Source organism: Pezoporus flaviventris, unplaced genomic scaffold (genome assembly GCF_033815535.1).
Source record: "Pezoporus flaviventris isolate CSIRO_AGI_PZ_B2104156 unplaced genomic scaffold, CSIRO_AGI_Pfla_v1 ptg000327l, whole genome shotgun sequence".
NCBI classification, from domain to species: domain Eukaryota; kingdom Metazoa; phylum Chordata; class Aves; order Psittaciformes; family Psittacidae; genus Pezoporus; species Pezoporus flaviventris.
In genome coordinates this window covers 260,248-279,323 of record NW_026892874.1, presented here as the reverse complement: position 1 = coordinate 279,323, position 19,076 = coordinate 260,248, and the positions used below count along the sequence as shown (strand labels likewise).

General features: G+C 56.5%; 1 protein-coding gene across 1 annotated transcript in view; it reads right to left on the bottom strand.

Moving 5' to 3' along the window:
* The window catches only part of WIZ (WIZ zinc finger), a 45,945-nt gene that overhangs the window by 7,664 nt on the left and 19,205 nt on the right, over nucleotides 1-19,076 (bottom strand). The window contains 5 exon segments of the mRNA XM_061443277.1: nucleotides 1,656-1,773; nucleotides 1,775-1,821; nucleotides 10,531-10,896; nucleotides 11,077-13,550; nucleotides 16,341-16,401. Of these exon segments, the coding sequence (XP_061299261.1) occupies nucleotides 1,656-1,773; nucleotides 1,775-1,821; nucleotides 10,531-10,896; nucleotides 11,077-13,550; nucleotides 16,341-16,401 (3,066 nt within the window).

The window sequence follows — 19,076 nt, the reverse complement described above, 5'->3', positions numbered from 1 at the left end:
GAAGTGCAAGGAAAAGAGGGAGAAAGGAGGGAATCCGGGGGGTAACGTGGTGGGAAGCACAAGGAACAGGAGCTGGCCGTGCTGGTTTATCCCCTTTCAATGGAGCTTTCCCATCCCAAGCCTGGTTTTGGGCATGAAGCTGGTTCTGAGCTGGGAAGTGCAAGGAAAAGAGGGAGAAAGGAGGGAATCCGGGGGGTAACGTGGTGGGAAGCACAAGGAACAGGAGCTGGCCGTGCTGGTTTATCCCCTTTCAAGGGAGCTTTCCCATCCCAAGCCTGGTTTTGGGCATGAAGTTGGTTCTGAGCTGGGAAGTGCAAGGAAAAGAGGGAGAAAGGAGGGAATCCGGGGGGTAACGTGGTGGGAAGCACAAGGAACAGGAGCTGGCCGTGCTGGTTTATTCCCTTTCAATGGAGCTTTCCCATCCCAAGCCTGGTTTTGGGCATGAAGCTGGTTCTGAGCTGGGAAGTGCAAGGAAAAGAGGGAGAAAGGAGGGAATCCGGGGGGTAACGTGGTGGGAAGCACAAGGAACAGGAGCTGGCCGTGCTGGTTTATCCCCCCTCAAAGGGGTTTTCCCACCCCAAACCTGGTTTTGGGCATGAAGTTGGTTCTGAGCTGGAAAGAGCAAGGAAGAGAGGGAGAAAGGAGGAGATCAGAAGGTAAACGTGGTGGGAAGAACAAGGAACAGGAGCTGGCTGTGCTGGTTTATCCCCACTCAAAGGGGTTTTCCCACCCCAAACCTGGTTTTGGGCATGAAGTTGGCTCTGAGCTGGAAAGAGCAAAAAAAGAGGGAGAAAGGAGGAAACTGGGGGGTAAACGTGGTGGGAAGCACAAGGAACAGAGCTGGCCGTGCTGGTTTATTCCCTTTCAATGGAGCTTTCCCATCCCAAGCCTGGTTTTGGGCATGAAGCTGGTTCTGAGCTGGGAAGTGCAAGGAAAAGAGGGAGAAAGGAGGGAATCAGGGGGGTAACGTGGTGGGAAGCACAAGGAACAGGAGCTGGCCGTGCTGGTTTATCCCCCCTCAAAGGGGTTTTCCCACCCCAAACCTGGTTTTGGGCATGAAGTTGGTTCTGAGATGGAAAGAGTAAGGAAGAGAGGGAGAAAGGAGGAAACTGGGGGGTAAATGTGGTGGGAAGCACAAGGAACAGGAGCTGGCTGTGCTGGTTTATCCCCCTCAAAGGGGTTTTCCCACCCCAAGCCTGGTTTTGGGCATGAAGTTGGTTCTGAGCTGGAAAGAGCAAGGAAGAGAGGGAGAAAGGAGGAAATCAGGGGGGAAAAGTGGTGGGAATCACAAGGAACAGGAGCTGGCCGTGCTAGCTTATCCCCTTTCAAGGCTTTTTTCCCACTCCAATCCTCATTTTGGACATTAAACAGCTCCGTGCATCCCTCCACGGGCAAGAATAACACAGGGAAGAGCGAGTGGAGCCATGGGAGTAGCAGGATCACTGCTCTGAGGTGGTCAGAGGCTGGATTCCCTGTTTTCCAGGTGGCTTTGGAAGCTTTGCCCACTATTAGTGACCTGCAGACAGGCTCCACAGCTCACCAAAGAGGGATCCCCAAGAGATCATTTTAGGGAATGGTGTTAACTGGGATGGGAAGAATGGATTGAGGACAAGGAATTGGGGCAAAATACTCACTTTTCAGGTCAAAATACTCACTTTTGGGGTCCTGAGGCTCTCCTTTGCTCCCGGGTGGCTCAGGAGACACTTTGGTCCCTATCCTGGAAGGGGGTGGATCCAGCTGCCCACTGGGAAGGCTTTTTTTTGGGAGAGGGGGGGGAAGCCACCTCCATGGCCACCAGTTCTTCCTCTTCTGGAGCCAGGACTGTGGAGAGAAGGACATTGTCACATCCTAAGGGTGGGAATGGTCCCACGGGACATGGAAGTGAGGAGCTGGCTTTGGTGCATGAAGGTTTCAGCTGTCCCAGAGTCTAGGAAGAGCAGGTAACACCACTGGGGTGGCACTGACCTACCTAAGGGATTTGGGGTGCTTGGGGACAGTGGGAAGGGGGGACAATGGGGCCATGTCCTTGCAGAGGGGGGACACGGTGACATGGGACACATGAAGGTGGCATCACCAAGGGGGGACAAGGACACAAAGGTGGCATCTGTCGAGGGAGGGAGAGAGGGAGGCAGGGAGGGAGGGAGGGTGGCAGCTCCAAGGGAAGGAGACAGGGATGGTGGCAGATCCCTGTGGGAAAGGGACAGGAATGGTGGCAGCTCTATGGGAAGGGGATACCAATGGTGGCAGCCCCCTATGGAGACACCAATGGGGGCAGCTCCCTGTGGGAAAGGGACAGGGATGGTGGCAGATCCCTATGGGAAAGGGACAGGGATGGTGGCAGATCCCTATGGGAAGGGGATACCAATGGTGGCAGCCCCCTATGGAGACACCAATGGGGGCAGCTCCCTGTGGGAAAGGGACAGGGATGGTGGCAGATCCCTATGGGAAAGGGACAGGGATGGTGGCAGCTCTATGGGAAGGGGATACCAATGGTGGCAGCCCCCTATGGAGACACCAATGGGGGCAGCTCCCTGTGGGAAAGGGACAGGGATGGTGGCAGATCCCTATGGGAAAGGGACAGGGATGGTGGCAGCTCTATGGGAAGGGGATACCAATGGTGGCAGCCCCCTATGGAGACACCAATGGGGGCAGCTCCCTGTGGGAAGGGGACAGGGATGGTGGCAGATCCCTATAGGAAGGGGACAGGGATGGTGGCAGCTCTATGGGAAGGGGACACCAACGATGGCAGCCCCCTATGGAGACAGAGATGGTGGAAGCTCCCTATGGGAAAGGGACAGGGATGGTGGCAGATCCCTGTGGGAAAGGTACAAGGATGGTGGCATCTCCCTATGAGAAGGGGACAGGGATGGTGGCAGCTCCGTATGGGACGGGGACAGGGATGGTGGCAGCTCTATGGGATGGGGACAGGGATGGTGGCAGCTCCCTATGGGAAAGGGACAGGGATGGTGGCAGCTCCCTATGGGAAAGGGACAGGGATGGTGGCAGCTCCCTATGGGAAAGGGACAGGGATGGTGGCAGCTCCCTATGGGAAAGGGACAGGGATGGCAGCAGCTCCCTATGGGAAAGAGATGGGGATAGTAGCAGCTCTATGGGAAGGGGACACCAATGGTGGCAGCCCCCTATGGAGACACCAATGGGGGTAGCTCCCTGTGGGAAGGGACAGGGATGGTGGCAGATCCCTATAGGAAGGGGACAGGGATGGTGGCAGCTCTATGGGAAGGGGACACCAATGGTGGCAGCCCCCTATGGAGACACCAAAGGGGGCAGCTCCCTGTGGGAAGGGGACAGGGATGGTGGCAGATCCCTACAGGAAGGGGACAGGGATGGTGGCAGCTCTATGGGAAGGGGACAGAGATGGCAGCAGCTCTATGGGGAAGGGACAGGGATGGCAGCAACTCTATGGGGAAGGGGACAGGGATGGCAGCAGCTCTATGGGAAGGGGACAGGGATGGCAGCAACTCTATGGGGAAGGGACAGGGATGGCAGCAACTCTATGGGGAAGGGGACAAGGATGGCAGCAGCTCTATGGGTAGGGGACAGGGATGGCAGCAGCTCTATGGGGAAGGGGACAGGGATGGCAGCAGCTCTATGCGGAAGGGACAGGGATGGCAGCAGCTCTATGGGGAAGGGACAGGGATGGCAGCAGCTCTATGGGAAGGGGACAGGGATGGCAGCAACTCTATGGGGAAGGGGACAGGGATGGCAGCAGCTCTATGGGATGGGACAGGGATGGCAGCAGCTCTATGGGAAGGGGACAGGGATGGCAGCAACTCTATGGGGAAGGGACAGGGATGGCAGCAACTCTATGGGGAAGGGGACAGGGATGGCAGCAGCTCTATGGGAAGGGGACAGGGATGGCAGCAGCTCTATGCGGAAGGGACAGGGATGGCAGCAGCTCTATGGGAAGGGGACAGGGATGGTGGCAGCTCTATGGGACGGGGTCAGGGATGGCAGCAGCTCTATGGGAAGGAGACAGGATGGCGGCAGCTCTATGGGGAAGGGACAGGGATGGCAGCAGCTCTATGGGAAGGGGACAGGGATGGCAGCAGCTCTATGGGAAGGGGACAGGGATGGTGGCAGCTCTATGGGACGGGGTCAGGGATGGCAGCAGCTCTATGGGAAGGGACAGGGATGGCAGCAGCTCTATGGGAAGGGGACAGGGATGGTGGCAGCTCTATGGGACGGGGTCAGGGATGGCAGCAGCTCTATGGGAAGGAGACAGGGATGGCGGCAGCTCTATGGGCCAGCGACACCGACGCTGGCAGCCCCCAATGGGGACACCGCTGGCGGCAGTGGGTGAAGACCGCTCTCATCCCCGCCGCGCCGGGGGGCAGATGGGGAGCAGACCCCCCCCCCCTCCCCCCCCAGACCCCTGCTCCCCCCGGTGCCGGTTTTGCCCCCCCATATCCCGATCGTCTCCCGCTCAGCGGTGACAGGACCCAGGCCCGGCCCGCAGCGAGCACCCGCGGAGGGGATGGGACAAAGCGAGGGCCGGGGTCCGGACAAAGGAGGGGCGGCGGCCCGCGGACAGCGGCCTACGGCGGGGCCTGCCCCGCTCCTCCTCCGCCTGGCTCCGGCCCGAGCGACGGGGAAACGGCGGCGGCGGGGAAGGGGTCTTGGTTGGGGGGGGGGGGTTGGTGTGGATGTGGGGGGGGGGCGGGCTGGGGGGGGGGGGGGGGCCGCGGGTGGGCCGGGGCTGGGCGGGGCGGGGCGGGCGCAGGGGATGGGGGCTCACCCGGCTCGGGCGCCGCCTCGGGCTCGGGTTCGCCGTCCCCGCCCCGGTCCCGGTCCCGGGGTCGCGGCGGCGCCGCCGCTTTTGTCACTTTGGGCTGCGAGGAGGTGGAGGCCGCCATCTTGGCTCCGGCACATGCGGGGCGGCCGCCAGGGCGGAGGGCCGAGCGCCGAGCGGAGCGGCCGCCAGGGCGAGAGGGCGAGCGCCGAGTGCAGGCGGCGAAGGGAAAGGAAGGCGGGGGGGGGGGGGGGGGGGGGGTGTTCATTCCCGTTCCCAAGGGATGGGATGAACCCGTCCAGCACCATCCGGATACAGAGGGAGAAGGAAAAGGCCACCCGAGGCCGTTCCCAGCCTCCCAGCTCTGGGTTTGTATCCGAAGCATGCCAAAAAGAAGGAATCCTGTGCAGAGGAGGGATACAGGGATACCACGCACCTAAGAGACGACAGCAGCGATGTAACCCCAAAGAACCCAGCTGAGGACTCCTCCGGGGGGGTTTGGGAAGAGACATGGGAATGATAGAATTCCCAGTATTCCCGAATGGAGAAGGGAGACGCAGCCAAGAGCAACAAGGATGGAAAAGGGAAGCGCTGCCGGAGCGCGGAGAAGGGAAATGTGCTGTGGACCAGCTGGATGCTGAGGGTCTTTCCCAACCTGGCTCATTCCATGATTGCCCAACTGGCCCAAAGCCTGACCTCTTTAGGGAGCTCCAAAGCCCACAGTGGTACCCAGGGGCTCAGTGACAACACGGAGGGTCCTATCCTTTAGGGTGCTGAGGTGACCCTTGCGGGGTAACGCAGAGATCCAGGAGCCCTCATTCCCCATAGAAAAGAGGGAGAGGAAAGCTCTTTGCAGTGGGAAAGGCTCCGTTATCCCGGAATTCCAGGGCTCTGGAGCAGCCAGTGGTGCTTCCGAGCTGCGGAGCAACTCATTCCTAAACTGGAGCCAAATCTTCCAGAGGAAGATCCACAGAGCAGGCTCTGGGAAGGCCAGGCCAGGCGGGAATGCTGCCTGCTGGCTCCATGCAGGATGCGGGTGGAAGCATCTGTCTCTGCTGGCCAGGCTGCAGCATCCAGAGCCAGTTCCTTGCCAGTGCAGGCAGGGTTGCCAGGTCTCTGTCAGGCTTTGGAGCTATGGAATCACTTTAACCACGGGGCCTCAAGTTCCTCTTTCCCTGCCCTTAAAACCTCCCCTTGGCTTAAAGAAGCCAGAGCCAAATCCACCACCAGGAGGAGGAGGAAGTCACAAGGAGTCGCTGTAGTAGGAGCTGGGAACACAAGATGCTCCTTTCTCCATCGGGATCCAGCTTGGGATTTGGCTGGTTTGAGCCCCATGGGGGTGCTGCACCCATCCCAACACCATCCCCTTGTCCAGCACTTCCAAACCAGCTCCTCGCATTGGGAAAGGGACGATTCCTATGCTGAAATGAGGTTATTGTGCCCGTCTGCCTTCACGTGCTGCCCTTAGGGATGCTCCTCCCTGGGCCCAGACCTGGTTGAGACGTTGTCTCCTGGGGCCAAGCAGTGAAAAGGGAGCTGCAATTGAGGCTAAAAACCACAGAAATGGCAATATCCAGGGCAAAAATCCCACCTTCTCCCTGTGGAAAGGGAAGGAGGAGCCCAACGTGAGCTTCCCCCTAAGCTGGAGCTCAGGAGAGGCATCAAAGGCAGCACGAAGTAGGTCAGGAGCACAGCAGAAAGGAGCACGTTGACCTCCAGCTCAACAGGATGCGGCCCTTAAGGGACCTGACCTGGCTTTGAGGTTGGCTTTGCTGGCACCAGGGACCTCCAGAGGTTTGCTAAGTGACCTTTGGCTGTGCTTAAAGCAGGCACCATGGGATGGGAAGGAGGAGGAGGAGAACAAAAGGCCAAGGCCACAAAGCATCTTGATGCCTTCATGTGGAAGCAAAGGTCAGGATGGAACCGGAGCCACGCTGGGGTCTTTGCTCTCGAGTCGAAGCACTGAGGAAGAAACAAGGCTCAAATCCCTCTACAACTCCATCACAAACGTCCCATTCCAGCCCTGTGGAAGCACCTTCCCCTCCTGGTGTCCTCCAGGCTCAGGCTGGGCTCGGCTCCATCCCAGCACCACAACGTCACCGGCTCCCCCAGCCTGGCTATGGAGAGGTGGGAGAAGGAATCAAAGGGGCTCTGGGGTCCCAGATTCAACCAGGTTGGAAAAGACCTTTAAGAGGACACAAGGGAACGGCCTAAAGCTCCCCAGGGAAGCTCAGATTGTCCATTAGGAATGAGTTCCTTATGGAGAAGGTGGTCAGCGAGCTGCCAAGGGATGAAGTGATGGCCCCAAGCTCTCAAAGAAGAGTTTGGGGAATACCCTTAGATACTGCCTTTAACTTTTAGGTGTGGAGTCAGGATTTAGGATCCTTGTGGCTCTTTTCCAACCCAGATCCCAAGCATCTTTCTTCCTGCAAAGAAAGAAAGAAGATGCTCTTCAAGGCAGGACCTTGGGCATGGAGACACCCAAACGCTCAACAGGAGCATTAGGGAATGATGCTGGAGAATCATTCCTGAAGCTTGTGCTTTCAGCCAACCCCCTCCTAAAACCCTTGGATGTGCTCCAGGAGGGAAACCTCCGTGCAGGCAGGGAAGTCAACCAGAAAAGCTGTGTTTGCTCCCATTCCTAAGGGAGGAATCCAGGAGACCTGGGCCAGGGAAGGAGAAGGCTGGGAAAGCAAGGTGAGACAGGCAGGGAGGAGAGCTGCTGGAGGATGCGATTGCCCAACGCTTCCCAATGCCTGCCAAGAAGCACCACGTGCTCCCGAGGTGCCTGCCAAGAGCTTGGGAGCCAGGAGCTGCACAAACAGCCTCGGGAAGGAGCCAAGTTGGCCTCAGAGGAGGAGGCTGCAGCAGCAGGGCACGGCTTCACCCAGCCCAGCACACAGAGGGAAGGCCCCAGGGACACAGCAGCCTCACAAGAAGGGGATGTCCCATAGAGAAGCAGCAGGGAGGAAGGGTTGAAGATGTTTAAGGTGCTCAGAACCAAAGCAGAGTGAAGCTCGGGGCAGGGGGCAAGAGTTGAGGTGTCCCTTCCCTGCCCAGCAGGGCATTGAATGTGGCACCTAAAGGGGGAACCACACTGATCCAGGGTCTCAAATCATCACCAAGAAGGGGATATTGGAAGCTCTGGACCTACAGAAGAGCATGAACTGGGGGGTGGGGAGGGGGGGGGGGGTTTGCTCTTGTGGGTAAGAGGGAATGGATGTAAAGCCTCAGAACATCAAAGAACCGACTGGGTGTCTAAGGGTGATGGCAGCCCAAGTGCTGAGGATGATGGTGGAGCCAAGCTGGGCTTGGTTTAGGTACTATGGGCTTGCTTGGAAGCTATAGGAGGGAGCAGGTAAGGATGTGAGACCACAAAGAGAATGAGCGTGTGTTAAACCTCATAGTGCTCCTTTCTTCCTCATTGAGCAGCTCCAGGAAGGGAGAACTTCCCCCCATGGGGCCATGTGGTGTGCCCAGAAAGCATCACCACGCTCCAACTCAACCTTGGGGATTCCTTAAGGATCTACCCATATCCTTCACCCTTAGCAGCTCTGGAGGCACCTTGCAAAGAGCAGCAGGGACCTGCTGGCCGTTTGCAGGGCTGGATGGGGACAGGAAGGAAGCAGGAAACTGCCTGCAGATGTTGAGCTGAGACAGCAGCAGCGCTGATGTGCCTCCACCATGAGATCCTCCTCGTTAGAGCTTCCTAATGGCCCTTTATCACCTTAGTGTTGCTTAAAAGCCTCTATACACGAAGGAACTGGAGCAAAACATGAGCAAGGGACTAATGGTGTCCTTAAGGGTGTTTCAGGGGCGATTTAAGGAGACACAAGGACAATTCAGGCTTGAAATCCACCTAAAACCCTGCCACCTCCTGACTGGGCATCCCCCACTCCCAAACCTGTTCCCTGTTTACCCAACTGCTTCCCCAAGCCAAACCCAAAGCGAGAGCTGAATAAATACTCCAGTGGTTGCAACAGAGAGCACGTGGATGCATCATGTGGGCCTGGGAGCACCACAAGGAGGAGTTCAAGTCACCTCCAGGAGCCAGGGAGTGGAACCAAGAGGCTCCAGGCTTGGATTTGAATACAAAAGCCACCCGGAGTCACTGTCTCCACGTGGTTGCAGTGCACACGTGGGTCACACAACAGGTTCCTGCACTGGGGAATCTGAAGCCTTCCCCAGTTTCCCTGTTTTCTGGGTGAAGACACAACAAAGGGAATGAGGAGCATGTGACTTTAAACCCAGGAGCACAGCCTAAGGGGAAAGCTGAAGCTTAAGGGCTCCGGCCCTTGTGCTCATCCCTCCTGTCCATCCTCAACCATAGCCAGGTTGAAACCCAACACTGAAGCAAAGCTTGAATTCAGCTCCTCAATTCAGCTCCTTTTACTTCTGGGGGTAAAATTAATTGGGAATTGTCCAATTCCCAACCCCGTTTCTCCCACCAAACCCCCACTGCCATCTCCAGATGGGCACAGCGAGGAGCAGGAGATGCTCCCATCACAGGCTGAAACCTTTGGGGCACCACTGAAGTGATGAGCAAGATCATGGTGCAGGATGTGACCCATTGTTGCCCCCTAACCCTCCCTTTGGGGCCATTTGCTGTTAGATCTGCCACGTTACAAACTGCATGAACCAAAGGGTGGCCACGAGATACTTCCCACCCTTCTTTGCTAGCAAAGACCCAAGCCCTGGCTCTTCAAACAGCACCACTATCCTGATCCAAGCACCACAACTTGATCCAGTGAATTCCAGCCACCAGGAGACCTGGCTCTTCCCAGGCAATAGGCACAGGCAGCAGCACCATCAGCTGAGCCCTCCAAACACCTCCCTTTGGCATCAACCTCGAGCTGGCAGCTCTTCATCCTCTCAGGTTTGTGGTACCAAGAGAGAAGAGTTGGGGGGGGCTGGTGGTGGTTTGGGTTCATTTGTGTTCATTATGCTCCAGACTCATCCCCAAAAGCAGCCAAAGTCCCATGGAGCTGTCTGGAGAGCCGGGATTACAGGCTCTTTGGAATGTCAATTACAGCCAAACAGCTTCTGGCTGCAGGGGTGTCTCTCCATAGGATTAGGCTGAGTAGAAACTAATGAGAAGCTCCTTCAAGGACTTCAAGACGCTGCCAGAAGCACCAAGGGTCACAAGGTGGTTGGAACTCCCAATATAAGGTTTTAGGCTTTGGAAGCTTCTGGTGCATACTCAAACTTTGGAGCCTGGAAGCTGTTTGGGGCAGGCTCAGCTCTGGGATAGATAAACCTGTTTGCATGGTTTGGAGCTTCACTGCTGGAGGGGGGAAGCAGCTCAGATCCAAAGCTACTTGGGAAGGGGGCCTTGCCCCTCCCGGGAACACCTATGGAAAACAAGGAGCTGCTGGGTGAACACAGAGCCCAGACCAGAGGTTGCATCCTGCATGGATGAGTGCCACCAGGCTGGACTGGCACCAGTGACCACACTCTTCTCCCTTTCCTCCAGCCTGTGACTGGAGAAGCTTTAGGGGCTTCCCAACTGGAAACCTCATTCCTAAACACAACCTTTTCAAAGGGCAAAGCCTGAACATCCAAAGCACAACTCCCTGATGGAATGCGAGCTCCCCATGAGCCAGCACTGCCTGGCCCTTTCCTCTGCTGGCACCTCCATCCCTCTGCCCCCAACCCAGCAGCAGACGGGACACAGCATCAGTAACCCCAGGTTACACCAGTTCAACCCTTCCCCGTAGATACCCACCCTCCAGCATGGGTTGGGGTCAGCAGAAGGGTTTGGGGCTTGTGTGGACACTCACCATCTCTGTAGGACTGCAGGGACTCATCTCCCCAGGACGTGGGGAACGGGGACAGAGGAGAACGTGGAATGCTGCACTCAGACATGGGGGTCATGCTCTTGCGAGGCCCGAAGCCATGAGCTTCCCTCTCCCTGCTCGGGGACGAAGGCTCCGCTCCCATCGCCGCCTGCAGCATCGGATGCTCCGAGGAGTTGGCCAACAGCTCCTTGAGGATGTTGATGGGCGAGATGGTGAGTTCCCAGTTGGTGATCCCAAAGTCTCTCAGGTGGGCTCTGGCGTGGCTGGAGAGACCGGCGCGCGTGTCGAAGCCGGCGCCGCAGAACTCGCACCGCATCAGGCTGAAGGTGCTGGGGTCGAAGTTGGCAACTGTGGGAAGAAGGGGAGAGAGTCAATGACAACGAGCCCGTTCTGACGGTGGTCACCGCACCCAGGCCAACGCGGTGCCGCGGCCACCACGGTCGTGGTGGAGCACAGCTCCATACATACCCAAGCGGTGACGGGAGGAGGGCAAGAAAAGAGGGGCACGGTGAATTGAATACATACTACCTTTTTTCTTCTTCTTTTGGAAGGAAAACTTTTGCTCAATAGCTTTGACTTCTTCGGCCGAGATGAAGTGACGGACGTTGTAGCTCACCCCCACCCTGTTGAGGTGGCCCCGCACGTGGTTCGCCAACCCGATGCCGTTGTGGAAGCGGTCAGGGCAATAGGGACATTTCCGCTCCTCGTTCTTCAGCATGGGTGAGTCCGAGTCCAGGAGGTCGTCGAGCTCCAGAGGAGCGTCCAACAGGAGCATATCCAAGGGAATGGGTTCTTCCATCAGGAAGTCCCGGGATGGGAGCAGCGCTTTCTTCTTGAAGGGCTTCCCCCGGGGCCTCTTTGTCGCTTTGGGATGCAGGTTCACCTCCTCCAGGAGGACGATGGGGACCATCATCCGCAACTGCTGCTGCTGCTCCTCTGAAGCTATCGAAGGGTCCGTGGCCTTCAAGGTGTCTCTGAACGTCCTCTTGAGGTCCAAGGCAGCCTGAGGGATGCTGAGGGCTTTGATGCCTCTGCTCTCACCCAAATCCATCTCTGTGCTTCCGGAGATCTCCTCTTCCATGCTCGCGGCATCGGTGCCCAACAGCCACTTGTGCCTGAGCTCTTCCAGCCCCATGGGGTGACTCCTGAGGGCATCACCTTCTCCTTCAAGGGGCTGAGCTCCTCCTTTTTTTTTCAGCTGCTGCAGAGCAAACTGGGAATAAGCTTTAGCAGAGGGAAAACCCGATAATCCCAAGGTTTTGTGCGGGGCACCATAGGGAGCCGCTTTCCTGGCGTGAAACCCCGATGCCTGGTAGTCCTTCTTGCCAGCCCCGTTGCTCTTGTGTCTGGGATGCGTTAGGGCAAAACTGGGAACAGCTTCGTAATGGGATGTGCTCTCCTGGGAAGGTGGTGGGAAAAGCTGCTCTGCTTTGCCAAAGTAATCCGTGTCGGCAAAGCGGGCCGGGCGGGCCGGGCTGTAGGCATCTCTGCTGGTTCCTGGCTGATTGGGATCATCCTCGTACACCTCCGTGTCCCAGGAGAGGTGGGAATGGGCGTATTTCATGTGCTCCTTGAGGATGCTGTCGTTGGGAGCCGGGAAGCTGCAGAGCACGCAGGTGCTGAGCCCTTTGCTGCTGCTTTGGGGTGGCACCTGCATCTGCAGGGCCACGTGTTCGTCGGGTTTGAAGGGTTTGTAGATGCCATGCATGGGGCTATCCCGGATTTCTCCACTGCTTGTGCTTCCAAAGAGGTTTAGCTTCTTGGCCCCTTGGTCCTTCCGCTCCTTGACGTGCATCTTGGCGTGCTGGACAAAGATCTTGGAGGAGTTGGTGCCAAAGACACACTTGGGGCACTGCAGCCGCGCGTCCCGGCCTTCGTCTGGGAACTCGTTCAGCTTCTGGATCTCTTCAATGATCTTCTCCCTGGATTCCTGGTGGAGCCTCTTGTGCTGCTCCAAAGACGTGGGGTCTCCAAAGGCCCATCCGCACTCGTTGCAGCAGAACTGACACTGTCCTCCCAAAGCATCCCTGTCTTGGTCCCTCCCTGGTCCCCGGTTGTGCTGCAGCATGTGATCCATCAAGTGTTCCTTCTTCTTGAAGTAGATGCTGCACTCGATGCAGGTGTACACCGTGGGGTCCTCCTCCGGACCCAGCTCCTCCTTCCCCTGCTCCTCCACCAACACACTGCACACATAGGGCCTCATCTCGATGTCGTAGGAGCTGCAGGGAGCAGGATCCAGAGACATCAACGGCATCCTCTCCACTGAGTCTTCAGCATTCACTGTCCAGGTCTGTTTGCCCACGGCCAGCTCCGCGCCGAGCTTTGGGATTGTCCACTCGGCCGTGCTGAGCGGGTTGATCTCTCCCAAGTCCGAGTCAACCAGCAGCCCCTTCCTATGGGATGAGGAGCTTTCCAAGGATTTGGCCTTGCTGAGGACAGGGTTCAGGGTTTTCCTGAACAGCGGAGGAGGCACTTCACGCACGGCCTGGCCCCGGAAGGGCAAGGTGGTTGCTACATCTGTCACCTTGCCCATGTCTTTATAGTGAGGACTTGGGCTTCTGGTGGGTCTCGAGATCCAGTCCCCCCTCTGGATCCCCCTCTTGCTCTTCTCCAAGTGCTCTTTGCTGAGGCCTTCAAGTTGCTTTGGTTCCGTTTTCAGGTACTTCTCCTCAGCGCCGCCGCCGACCGATGCCCCAACGCAAGGGCTGGGTGGCCCTGCTGTCCCCTTGCCACCACCCAGGTCCTCAGAGTCACTCTCAGGGTCCACCTGCACCGTGTTTACAACCTGGGGCTCCATGGCAAATGGTGCTTCCTTTCCACACCGCGAGTCCTTCAAGTCCTTCAAGCCAGAGAGCCTCTTTAAAGTGCTTTCTTCTCTGCCATCGCCTGCTCTGCTCTCCAGGGTGGACGTGTCCCAGGCCATGGTTCGCAGGTCCAAGGAGCTCCTGGCATCTGTTCTGTACAAAGCCTTCTTGAACTCCAAATGCTCTTCGTTTGTGGAGCTGCAAACGAGTTTGGAGAGTTAAGAAGGGCTGAAGGAGTCAACAGACACATTCCCATTGGCGTTACAGGGTGACACGGGATGGGATTTCATGGGGGCTCCCACGTTGTCCCAAATAAAGACTTAGGACCAAGCCAAGCCCATCCCTTCCCACCTTCCCGTGGCCACATTTCTGCACCCTAGAATCATGGAATGGTTTGGGTTGGAAGGGACCTTCCAAGCTCATCTGCAACCGCCTGCAATGAGCAGGGACATGAGGTCACCCATCCCTTCTCCTGGCCTTGCTCCAAGCCTCTTTTGGTGATGGCTCTATCTCCTCCTTACAGTGGCTCTGCCACCTTCATGCCAGGTACAAGAGGACTGCTGGGTTCCCATCACCACGTTGCCTTTCCCACGCTCCATCCCACTCTTTGCTTCTCCTTCCCTTTCCCCTCCTAACTTCTTGGGATGCTTGGACCCCTGATGGTCTCCTTTATCCCCAGCTCAACAGGGGTACACGCTCTTAGCAATGATGCTTCTCACTTCAGGCCAAAATAGATCTCATGGTTAACATGGACCATCCCAAAGATCTCTTGGACCAAAGGGGCAGTTCCAGCCTGGTGGGGTCTGAAGTCCTACATTGGGCTTGGAGGCTTTCTCAGGGAAGAAAGGACGTGGTGAGGACCATGAGGGTGCAGCAGGGATGGCTCCCTCTGGCATTGAACCAGCAGCACGAGACAGGATCTAAAGAGCCTGGAATGGCACCAGATCCCCACATTTAGGCTTCAGAACTGGGATCCAAGAGATCCAGGAGCCCCCTTGATGGCAGCTTCATGGGGCTTAAGAAGACTCAAGGGGCCTCTGTGTCCCCATCCTGACCCTAATGGTGTGAGCCTTCTGTCCTCCACAGCCAGCTTCATACCTGGCTTCTTTCTCTACACAGCACCCATGGCCAACAGCAGAATGCAAACCATCACATCCAGGTTCCTGCCCGCTGCTAACCCATCCCTAGGGAAGGAACCTGCTGGATCATGGAGCCCAATGACTCCAGGGCCAGCAAAACACTGTCTCAAGTTGTGCTGCAGGAGAACAAAGTGCCTTTGTTGGATGGAGGCAGCAGCACCGCCAGATCTGCATGGATCAATCTCACCTTCTTTTCCAACCTATTTGTCCCCAGTTCCTTCCTGGGAAAAGCCAACTTGAGGGAAGAACTGACCCTCCCAACCCACTTCAGTCGCCACTCCCAGCTCCAAACCTTTCCCTGTTTTAATTCCAGAGGAATATTGTGGATTGGAGGCTGGGATCCCCATTGTCTGTGCTGTGGCAGCGGGGAAATGCGATTCCCACATCACTGAAATCCCATAAATGAGATTAAAACCTGACTAAAATGTGGTTAAAATGTAAAACGTGAGTAAAACGCGGTTCAAATGGGGTTCAAATGTCACTAAAATGTGATTAAAACATAAAACAGGAGTAAAATCAAGTAAAAGGTGACTAAAACGAGACTAAAACGTAAAATATGACTAAAATATGAATAAAACAGGACTAAAATGTGATTAAAATGTCCTAAACCATTATGAAACCATTATTAAAATGCCCCAAAATGTGACTAAAATGGGATTAAAACGGGACTAAAATGTAAAAGGGGACTAAAACATCCTAAAATGTGACTAAAACATCCTAAAATGCGACTAAAATGTCCTAAAAGGTGACTAAAATGTGATTAAAACAGGACTAAAATATGGTAAAACCATGATAAAAACCGGATTACAACCGGATTAAAACAACTCCTTAAGGAACCTTTGGCCCAGGAAGGAGACGGGGACAACAGGCACTAAAATAAGCCTTGGGCTGGCACCTCAATCCCAGCCCTTCCTGGGTGCTCCCAATGCACCCAGATCAAGCACCCACCTCCCAGCATCCCTGCCACAGCAGGAACAGGCCCAGTGGTGCCAAAGGGAACTGGGATGGCTCCAAAGGGAATTGGGATGCTCCAAGGGGAACTGGGATGCTCCAAGGGGAACCGGGATGGCTCTGAGGGTAACTGGGATGCTCTGAGGGCAATGGGGATGGTTCCAAGAGGAACTGGGATGCTCCAAGGGGAACTGGGATGCTCCGAGGGGAACTGGGATGGCTCTGAGGGCAATGGGGATGGTTCCAAGAGGAAATGGGATGGCTCCAAAGGGAACTGGGATGCTCCGAGGGGAACTGGGATGGCTCCAAGGGGAATCAAGATGGCTCTGAGGGCAATGGGGATGATTCCAAGAGGAACTGGGATGGCTCCAAGGGAAACTGGGATGCTCTGAGGGCAATGGGGATGATTCCAAGAGGAACTGGGATAGCTCCAAGGGAAACTGGGATGCTCTGAGGGCAATGGGGATGATTCCAAGAGGAACTGGGATAGCTCCAAGGGAAACTGGGATGCTCTGAGGGCAATGGGGATGATTCCAAGAGGAACTGGGATAGCTCCAAGGGAAACTGGGATGCTCTGAGGGCAATGGGGATGATTCCAAGAGGAACTGGGATAGCTCCAAGGGAAACTGGGATGCTCTGAGGGCAATGGGGACGGTTCCAAGAGGAACTGGCATGGCTCCAGGATGTGATTTAGGGCAGGCAGAGCAGGGAGGTTTGTTGGGAAGCGGGATAAATGGGATGCACTGGAGCAGCCCACGCTGCTCTGCAGCACGGGGATGGAGCTGCCTGGCTCTAGAGGGACCTGCTGATGTCTTCCATGGTGGGACAATCCCTCCTCCAGCATAGGGAGCTATCTGGGGGCTTTGTGGAACTGGAGCACAGGGAGGTGAGGACTTACCTGAGTTCTGTCCTGTGAGCAGCAGCTGGGACAGCACCGGACAGGGCAGGATCAGGCTCATCTGCAAGAGAGGAAAGCCCCAAGGTCAGTGTCCACCTGAACCTCTTTCAAATGGGGTTTTGGGGTATATTCCTTGCCCATAACCCCCCTCTGTTCCTGTGCCCAGCATTCCCACCTCAGCCCAGCCTGGATTATGGGATTCCTGAGCCCCACTTGAGGGTTTAATCCCATGGGAACCTTTTTGATGGAGAATCATTCCTGCAGCCAAGGAGGAAGCTGGATACCGGCACGAGTGGCTGGATAAGGGTTGTCCTGGTCCACCCTGTGGAGAACACCGTTTCTCCTGCCTCTATGGATGGGGCCTCCATGGCATTGGCATGCTTCCCTGCCTCGGGAATGGCCTTCAAGGCTTCTCGGGGTGCCTGAGCATCAGCTGGGGCTTGGAGGAGCTTTGCTTCATGCTGGGGTTGGTTGAAGCCTTGGGATGGATCCTCTAAAGCACTTCCAAGTCTGCTCATGGGATGCCAGGCCAGAAGATGCCTCCTGAAGATCTGCTGAGCTCCATCAGAGCTAGACATGTCCTTCCTCAAGAGGAGAAAAGCCTTTGGCTGTGTCTGGATCCAATCTACCAAGCCTGAGCTCAAGGCAGGACAAGGAGGGGTCTTGCTCCTCGTGCTGGATCTCCCCATCCTGGTTGAGCCACTTGGAAAGCTGGGACGCCCTTGTTCTTCCAGGCTGGGAGGTTGGGTGAATCCATGAATCCATCTGGTTACCTGCTGTGGCCCAGCCCTAGGCCAAGCCAAGGACCTGCCCTGTGTCCCTGCTCCATCATCATCATCCCCATCATCACCTTGGGTCATGGGATGCCCAAGATGTTGCCTGGGGCTCATTGGTGGGGTGGAAAAGAGCAGGAAGCCACGGGAATGAGGTGGCCACAGTTTGGAGGAGGGAGCAGATCCAGCACCAACCATGCCTGGGGTTTATGGAGGAAAGGGATGAGTGAAGAGCAGCTGAACCTTCACCACACACTGAGCCAGAGAACCTCAGTGATGAATGCAAGAGCAGGACCTGCCCTGAAAGCAGAGGACTTCTAAGGCTGAGCATCTCTAAGGTCTCACCTGGAGATGATGGGGTTGGAGCTCCTGCAGAGCTGGGACCACCACATCCAGGGTTTATCCAGCATCAGCACTGGAGAGGTGGCAGCATCCCTGGCTCCAAAATCCCTTAGGAAGAGGCTGGTGGGATCCAGGGCCAAGCTGCTGAGGTCAGGGGAGAGCATTCAGGAAAACCTGAGGCACTGGTGGGAATGCCAGGGAAAGTATGGGAAAAATCCCAGCCCTTCATAGAATCATGGAATGGGTTGGGTTGGAAGGGACGTTAAAGCTCATCCAGTTCCAACCCCCTTCCACTAGAGCTGGTTGCTCCAAGCCCTGTTCAACCTGGGCTTGAACACTGCCAGGGATGGGGCACCCAAACCTTCTCCATCCAACCCATCCCAGTGTCCCAGCACCCTCTCATGGAAGAACTTCCTTATGTCCAAGCTGAACTTCCCTGTTCCACTTGGAACCCATCACCCTGCTGAAGGCCCCTCCATGTCCCCCTTATGCTGAAGACACCAGAGGAGGATGCAGCACCCAAGCAGGGTCTCACCAGAGCTCAGCTGCTTCCACTTGATGGGGGTTGTTGAGGGCTCCCAGTGGGCTCCTCCTCACCCAACACCCCCAAAGCCTTCCCCTCTGGCTGCTCTTCCAATGGGAAGGCTTTAAACGCTTCCCTAACCCCCAGCACGTGGATGGAAGGGGGCAGAGCACACGGCTGAGGGAGGAAGCCGGTGGCAGGAGGCTCCTGGGGACTCTTTTGTTCTGCACAGCTCCAGCTTGATCCCTATTTTTAGAAGCTGTCTCCTTTGGAGGCAAACACGAGGTGATTTATCCCCTCCTGGGAGCAGGGACCTGCCCTCCTGCTGCTTGGAAGCAGCCGGAGGAGGGAATTCCATGGCTTCAGAGGCTCCAAGTTACCCTCTATGGCAAGCCAGCTCCTCAAGGCCAGGAGCTGCAGCTCCTCCCCAGGGAGCAGAGCTGGATCCATTCCTGAGCTCAGGCTTCTCCTCCAAGAGGTCAAACACCTTCCAAATGGCTGCATCCAAGCAGCAGGTCCAAGGAGGGGATCCTGCCCCTCTGCTCTGGGGACACCCCAACTTGGGTGCTGCATCCAGCTTTGGTGTCCTCAACATAAGGAGGACATGGAGGGGCCTTCCTCAGGGATAGGACAAGGGGTGATGGGGTCCAAGTGGAACAGGGAAGTTCAGGGTGAAGATAAGGAAGTTCTGCCCTGGGAAGGTGGTGGCACACGGGGATGGGTTGGATGGAGGCTTGGATGCTCCATCCCTGGCAGTGTTTAAGGCCAGCTTGGAGCAAGCTGCTCTATGTAAGGTGTCCCTGCCCGTGGCAAGGGGTTGGAACTGGATGACCCCAAGCTCCCTTCCCACCCAACGCATTCCATGATTCTATGAACACAAGGCCATGGATCTTTCCTCAATGTTCTTCCTCTCTCCCAAGAGCTCAAGCACCAAGCAGGACAAGGAAACACTTTGAAACCAAACCATCACACGAGCCCACGGCCAAAACAGACCCCAAAAAAAGCCATTGATAAGGGAGAAACCTGTGAGATCCCCAGTGCAGGAGCAGGTACATGGAGCCCAGGAGATCTCCTGGACCCTGTTCTGGGTACGTTTGG